Genomic DNA, 7,962 nt, shown 5'->3' with positions numbered 1-7,962 from the left:
AGATGCTAAAAGTACAAACTAATGTCATGTAGATATCCTTGAAATTTAACATTAAAAAGGGATCCTTGTATTTGAAATATTAGAGAACACTGCTTTTTATCACGGTAACAGTTTCAACCTTATACAAAGCATCTTCAACATAATACCAAGACCTCAGTCTACAATTCCAAGATTATAAGATTATGTTTCCTTGATGTAGCCAAGGATTCAGGAGACAACACTGAATACCAGTATGAGAAACATACTGTTAGGAACTCCTGAAGAAGGCAGAGAAGATTCAAGACAGATTACAAATTATACATACTAGGTCAGGTATGGTGGCTCATACCTGTAATCCTAGCACTTTGGGAGGCCAAGGCAGGAGAATCACTTGAGCCCAGGAGTTTGAGATTATCCTGGGCAACATGGCGAAACCTCGTCTCTACAAAAATACAATAAATTAACCAGGCATAGTGGCCCACATCTGTAGTCCCAGCTACTCAGCAAGCTGAGGTAGGAGAATCATTTGAACCCAGGAGGTCAAGGCTTGCAGTGAGTCGTGATGATGCCACTGCATCCCATTCTGGGTGACAAAGAATAAGCCCCTGTCTCAAAAACAAACCCAAATCTTAAGTACTAGATTCAGGGACTGTTCTTTTTTATTATTATGATTTTACCAAACTCTTAAGTAATATGAGACACTGAATTCATCCCCAAGAAGGGAACTGCATATTTAAACAAATTTGTTTTAAAAAGCAGTGCCATTAAAATGGAAATTTATTTAGAAATTCATAAATTTAATTTTGATTCTACCTGAAGTAGGTTCCCATGAATCAGAAGAGGATCTTTTTCTTGAGAGATGTTCATTTTCCTATGAGCACAATGAGATAAAATTAATTAAGTGTTGGGAACAGCAAATAATGTGAAGCCATTCTTCCTAACATTTAAACACAAATTTCTAGATTGAATAAGGCAAGTACCCACATTTGGAGGCAAAGTCTAATGTCTATAATAAAATAAAGATCTTAAGGTTTTTATCATAAAAATTAAGGGCATTTGTATCATAAAAATGGAAAAATAACATAAAAATGAAGTCAGTTTTCATAATGCTGATTTACATTTATGTCAATAATTCAAGAATAATATATTAGAACAGTGTATTTTTGAGATAAGGTCTTGCTCTGTCACCCAGGCTGGAGTCACCCAGGCTGCAGTGCAAGCTCACTGCAACCTTAATCTCCTGCGCTCAAGCGAGCCTCCCACCTTAACCTCCTAAGTAGCTAGGACAACAGGCACATGCCACCATGACTGGTTATTTATTTATTTTTAGTAGAGCCAAGGTCTCGCTACGTTGCTCCGGCTGGTCTCAAACTCCTGAGCTCAAGCAATCCTTCCACCTAGGCCTCCCAAAGTGCAGGAAGCAGAAGGATCACTTGAGGCTAGCAGTTCAAGGCCAGCCTGGGCAGCATAGGGAGACCCTGTCTCTACAAAAAAATACACAAATTAGTCAAATATGGTGGCATGTACCCGTAGTCTCAGCTACTTGGGAAGCTGAGGTGAGAGCATCATTTGAGCCCAGGAGTTTGAGACTGCAATGAGACATGATCATGCCACAGCACTCCAGCATGAGTGACACAGCAAGACTGTTTAAAAATAAACAAGACTATACTTGCCTTAAAAAAAAAGAATGCTTACTTTTCTGACTAAAAAAGATCTTTGTTCCTGGTCTGAAAAAACTATGGATAAGAAACACTGCTTTACTGAGTTCGATGAAGGGCAACTGGAGGAAACCTAATGAAACCAGCTCCTATACAAACTGTGCATAAATATTTCCTTCAGGAAAGACATCAATGTGATGTAACAACTCTTAAATACTTTTAAATTTAGTATTCTAAATGTGATATAGCAGTAGCAATGCTAATTCAGTAATTCTTACACATACCACATTTGACAGATTGTTCTTTCCAGGTATGACATCATTCTGTTTACTTGGTTCCTGCCTTGGTTTATATTTTCTTTCTATACTAGAAGATTTTAAGGAAAGATTGCTTGCTTCTGAGAAAGAATTTTCGGAGTTGATTCTCTGCTCCATTTGCTCCTTTCTCAACCTCTTTAGTTCTCGTTCTCTGCAGTAAGAAGCTAGTGACAACTGGAATTTAGCTCCCAGTGGGCTTTCTCCCGGGTGGTGCCTGGACAGGCTGCTCCTGCTGCTAAGACTTCTGGAGCTGTTCTTGAAGATGTCAGCTTCTGCTACTGTGGTCTGCTTTTTGGAGTCCACATTGGTTTTGCCTCGATCTCTATCATTCTTCTCACTATTTTCATGAATGAATAGTGACTTCCTTCTTTCTGGGGATCGATGTTTTTTCTTTAGTGACTTCATCTCCTTTGGCAAGCGATATGAAGAAGGAACATAGATATTTGTTCCTTTGGCTAAATATTTGGAGGCTAGTGACACACAAGGCCGACGTGACTCATGTATACCATGATCTTCATGATGCTCTTTAACACCTTTCATGAAAGCTTCTATAATAGGGCTCTTTTCTGGTGGCACCCTTTTGGGTTTAGATTTTTTTGGTGAGGATAGTTTCCTTTCAAACTGCTTTGTCCCAGTGATAGACAATCTACTTCCTCCATATTTGATGTTTGATTTTTGTGGTGAATCCAACATGTGTCTCTCTAAATAGCCAATTAAAACACATACAAATTGCATGTTACTAAAAGTAAAATATTTAACATTTCTCTAAATTATTAATGTTTAAAATATAAACTATACTAATGTTACCACAAAAATTTTCAAACCAACAACTTGGATAATGATACACACTTTATTGGGGGGTATAGGAGAAATTAAGACATGATTTATTTGTTAAAAGCCTTAGTTTCATAAAGCTCTCTTTTGGTACATCATATAACCTCCCTATGGCTCTATAAATTGCTGTATTAGATAATTAAAATAATACGTATTATGAACATTAAATTTTTGACTAGAATAAATTTTAAACGTAAGAAAACATAACAGCAAAAAGACTCTCCTCATGATATTTAGAACTTCAGTTTATCCTTGTTAAAAAAAATACTGCATCTTCATTTTATTTCCAATTTTGAACACTACGTTTACTAAAACAGTTTAGAGTAGGTTTTAAAGTTGAATCTGTCTCTCTCCTCACCCCCAAATTAGCCCACAAAAAATGCTTCAACAGTGTACATACCTTGTTCTGAAGCTGGTTTGAAGAAATCTATAATTGACTGCTTCCTGAAAATAAAAGCATAATATGGCATCATATAAGCAAATATTAAAACCTCCATAATTCAGATTAAATGGAGAAAGTTAGATTTATAAAATAAAGGCTGGATTTCACTGTTTGGTTTAACTAATAAAGTTCTGACAACGGTAACAATGCTTTGCTAAACTGTTGATTTAAAAAACAGATAATATAACGTATCACTTCCTATAGGAGTTCATTTATAAAAATACAACTGAGGTTTATGTTATTTACAGTACTTAAATAGGTAAGACTGGTGTGTAGACCCAAGGAATCAGTACAGAATGCTTCTTAAGACCGAAATGCTCACAGCTACATGGTAAAATGCAACATCTTGGGTATAAGCACATGAACCTACTTGTTCTCTGCAGACATTGATACAAAATAACTAATTAGTATCTAAGCACAGGGGTGTTTTAAAATTCAGAATAAAAAGCTAAAAAAAAAAAAAACCCCTCAATAGATGTATGCCAAATGAATAATGGGGATTATAAAAATGGAGTAAAACCTGAACAGACTCTCATAACAAGAGTAGAACAGTAGATGGTAGAACGGCAATATGGGTGATTTGGCTGATCTAAGGAATCAGTTGAAGAGGACTTCGCTGGACAAAGGAAGAAAAGTACCAAACTTACGCTACCCTCTTTATACATTACTTTAAGATGCTAATCCAAGTAACAGCAGAAATTAGAATGAATTGTCATGACTAAATAGTTTCAAATTGCTAATTTTTTATCAAAGAATGCTTAAAATAGTTACAAAAATAACACATTGCTTGGGAAAAACACAAGGAGAAAAGGAAGAAAGTTAACAAGAATAACAAAAACCAAATTAATTTTTAAATTTCTGTACCCTAACGACTGGATTTTTCACTATCTGGTTTAACTAATCAAGTTCTGACATTGGCAATAATGCTAAAGTGAAATAGGAATCCATTATCAGAATTCACATTCTGATTTGTTCACTGTATTTAGAGGTGTCAGCTGCAAAAAGTGGGATGTTATGATATGCTGAGCAAAAAATTAACTTTCTGGTAAATTTTGCTAAAATGTATCATTTTACTGAAAGAGAATAAGCTATAGACTATTGATTTTCCTAAACATTCATCCACTATGAGGTTGGAATGCTCAGTGAAAACTCCAACAATTCAAGCTTCTTGAAGGTTACGCTTATTGTACACTTTACTGGTCACATTAGAAGAGCAATGCACATCTTTACTGGTTTACCAAGTCCATCATGCTTGTTTGAGATGTTGGTATAAAAGCTAAGTGCTTATGAGATGAATATGAGTGACAGGCTATGGAAGAATATATGCATTTGCTTACATAAATTACACTAGGCAAATTAACTCCACCAGAGTAAATGCTGGAGGTTCTGCAAAGAGGAGAAGGATGACGCCTTGTTATTGATTGAGGAGAGATGGGAAGGGACCCAGAAGCAGCGAATTTGTTGCAAACAACATCATTCTAAATGCATCTTACTAAATGTAACACTGTATCTCTTCCTTGAAATATTGGACCTCAGACTCCTCTTTGATTAATACACCAGAAAGAGAAAAAATGGTTTTGGGTAAAACATACAAGAAACCTGTAAAATAACCATGAATGTAACTTTCAAGAGGTAAGTTCTCTAAGTTCATATGCACACAAATGTCCACTGCTTATTTAATAACTGGCTAAAAAAAAAAAACACCACAATTATAACAGTTTCACAAACCCTTATCTGAACCTTCTGAGGCCAAATGTGTTTTAGAATTCTGAATTTATCAGATTTTAGGAAGCGGATAACTTGGATGTATTATGGAAAGTCCCCAGTGGGGTCTGGAGCTGCAACCTGTAATCAAACCCACTGATATTTCTCCAGCAAAACATGAATATTCACACTTAATGGGATAAAGACCACAAACAGCCTTACATTAGCTCTGGTCACGTCTGGCTGCCAAGTAAGATGTGGTGCCAAATTTACTGAAAACGTTTGGTTTTCATAGCTTTCTGGCTTTCAGAGTTAAGATAAGGGATTGCGGGCCTGTACCACAGTATTAGAACATGAATATTATTAAAACTTATTACAATTTAACTTAAAATAAAAGACAGTACCAAGTTCGTAGGGAATTTAAACATGTTTTATTGTCAGAGGATGTCATTAGATGAAACTCCCCATCTCATTACATAGCTCCCACAAAATGTTTACAAAAAAATTGGCCTCTTGGAGAGGCGTGAAGTTACTGAAAGAGAAAACACGTCACATTCCAAATCTGTAAGTTCTTTTAAGTATGAATTAGCGTGCACGCTGGACTACAAAGTAATTCGTGGAAGGGAGTCCCTCATCACAGGTTACATAATTTCACCCACAACATAGAAAAGGTTTATATTACTAAACCACTATCATCAGTAGAACTGACAAGGTACAGAAAACGATCTAAATATGCATTAAGCAGTTAGGGTCCTGGGTCAAGCTCTTGCAAAGGAAAAAAATCACGTTCTTTCTACCTAAGGCGGGTTCTCCGTAGCTGTCCAGGCTGGTGGTCACTAGACCAAGAACAGCTGCCCAGCTACAGAGAAGCAAACTCCAACTCCCAGAAGCCCCTGCGCGGAGGCGGGGCGGGGGTTTGCCAGGCCCCGAAACGCCAACGCCTGAGCTCGCGGAGGATGGCGGGAACTGGAAGAGCGGCGGTCTGCAGTCCTCCCCTCATACCCTTTCCCCCGCGACCCGGCCCCTTCTCAAGCCCTCTGCACGGTACCTGTCCCCAGGACTTTCTGTTCTCTTTCCCGCTGCAGCATGGGCGGTACTACCGGGTCTCAGATGGCAGCGCGGGGGCGACGACCCCGGGGCTGGGGATGAGGGGAAACCTGGCCTAGCGGGCATGCAGCGCCTTGTCATGTCGGCGCCGCTGGCGACGGCGGCATGAGCCGTGGCTGGAGAAGTTGGGTGCGTGGTTACCGTCTTGCTGCTCGGACTCAGGGAGGCTGTCGGAGCAGAGGTGGGCGGCACCCCCTTCTCTCTTCATGGCGGTTCTCTCTTCGGAAGTGGCTCCGGTGTGAGCGGGAAGGAACCTGAGGACCAGTAAGGGGCGGATCTTACTTCATGAGTCACGTCTTGATTGGTTGGCACGGTGGTCATTTCGGTGGTGGCGCAATAGGAAGCCGCAGGCTCTCTGGAGAAGGCGGGGCTTGGGGACGGGGGAGGAAGAAAACTCCCCCTCCCACCCCGTCACATGCACCGAGGGCGCGCGCCTCTGGTCCGGGCCGCCTCGGCCTTGGCGGGCGCGCGGGGGCGGAAAGGCGCGGGCAGCCGCTGGCGCTGCGGCAGCTGACGACACCCGCCTGGTTGAAGGCGAGGGGTGAGGGTTTGCTGAAGCAAACCCTAGCCTGGCAGCTGCCTTTGGTGAGGATGGCCAACATTTGGGCTTCCTGTGTCACACAATTGTGTCTCAGAAATCCCCAGCTGTTCATTACATTATCTCTTTAACATTTTAGGCCAAAGTGCCATAATACTGTCACAATTTCCTGGGGGATCTGCACAGCGCGATCCGAAGACTTGTCCATTCTATGAGGGTTCTTGTTGAGTGTCAGCGGTAGATTTTTTTTTCTCTTTAAGAAGAAGAAAAAAAAACCCTCAAAAAACTCCGTTGGAATAAAGACAGTTTTTAATCCACAAAAGCATTTTGTTTCTCACGAGTTACCATGAAGTCTCTGCAGCTGGCTTTCTTAGCGATTTTTTAAAGGAACACAAGGTCAGCTTTCAATTTTCCATGTTAAGCGTGGGCAGCATAGATGAGTAAAAGCTGCCCTTAATCTACAACCCTCCTTTGTAAAGGGCTTGTGCTCTGGAGGCTATTAGCCATGGTTTTCCTTATAAACCGAGAGACTGGTCAGAGTATCTCTGAACTTCAGCCTCCACATCTGTAAAATGGGCATTTTACTCCCTTTTCTGGGTAATTGTAAACCATAATAAAATAAAGCAGTGTACACTGCACAGTTCAGATTCTCATATAACAGGTACTAAGCAAATTATAGTTCCCTCTTCTTCTCCAGATAGATTCTTACAGTGAATTTTACTTCTTACAAAATCTTCCAGAGACAGGTCAAATACTGTTGCAATAACTGTTAACCAAAATATCAGTTTCAAGATGTCCAAGCTTTAATTGACAGAGTTATTTAATCAATTGGATGGAAAAAATCTTAAATGATACAAAAGAATTTGGACAGGTCTTTCAAGTTTATTGTATAGAAATTGAACTGTTGGCCTGGTGCAGTCACTCACGTCTGTAATCCCAGCAGTTTGGGAGGCCAAGGCAGGTGGATAGCTTGCGCCCAGGAGTTGGAGACTAGCCTGGGCAACATATCAAGACTCTGTCTCAAAAATACATAAATTAATTAAAATTTAGAAAAAATGAAACTGAACTGTTTTGGTCACTAAGCATGCCTGACTGACTCCAGGTTCACCTCCTTTTCCCTTCCCCTTTAGTCCCCAGGAGGAAGAATTAATAAGGAATAAAGTGGTCAAAAAGCTGGCAAAGTAGAGGGTCAAAGGTAAACAGTGAACATACAGGTCTCACGTTCACCCCAAAAGCACGTATGTACAGCTGTATACTAGGCAGTGGTGGTGGAAGAAGGGAAGTGCCAAAATAGAGGGTACTTTTCTGCTCCTAATAGCTGAGAAGAGGTTTTTTACATAAAAAACATAATGCTCAAAATGTGTTGAATGACTTATACATTTC

The 7,962-nt window shown here is 39.9% G+C and overlaps 1 protein-coding gene across 2 annotated transcripts in view; it reads right to left on the bottom strand.

Moving 5' to 3' along the window:
• Positions 1–7,598, bottom strand: part of FAM178A (family with sequence similarity 178, member A) — a 68,053-nt gene extending 60,455 nt beyond the window's left edge. For both annotated transcript variants that reach the window (XM_011977407.1, XM_011977406.1), the window contains exons 1-4: positions 5,983–7,598; positions 3,189–3,232; positions 1,922–2,655; positions 793–850 (exon numbers count right to left, since the gene is read on the bottom strand). In XM_011977407.1, coding sequence (XP_011832797.1) covers positions 793–850; positions 1,922–2,655; positions 3,189–3,232; positions 5,983–6,122 — 976 coding nt within the window. In that variant the 5' untranslated portion in view covers positions 6,123–7,598. The remainder of the gene's footprint in view (positions 1–792; positions 851–1,921; positions 2,656–3,188; positions 3,233–5,982) is intronic.
• Between the last annotated feature and the right edge of the window lie 364 nt (positions 7,599–7,962).

The sequence above is a fragment of the Mandrillus leucophaeus genome, unplaced genomic scaffold, assembly GCF_000951045.1.
Source record: "Mandrillus leucophaeus isolate KB7577 unplaced genomic scaffold, Mleu.le_1.0 Scaffold18, whole genome shotgun sequence".
NCBI classification, from domain to species: Eukaryota; Metazoa; Chordata; class Mammalia; order Primates; family Cercopithecidae; genus Mandrillus; species Mandrillus leucophaeus.
Note: the sequence above shows the minus strand (reverse complement) of the source record. Positions and strands in the feature narration are given on the sequence as shown.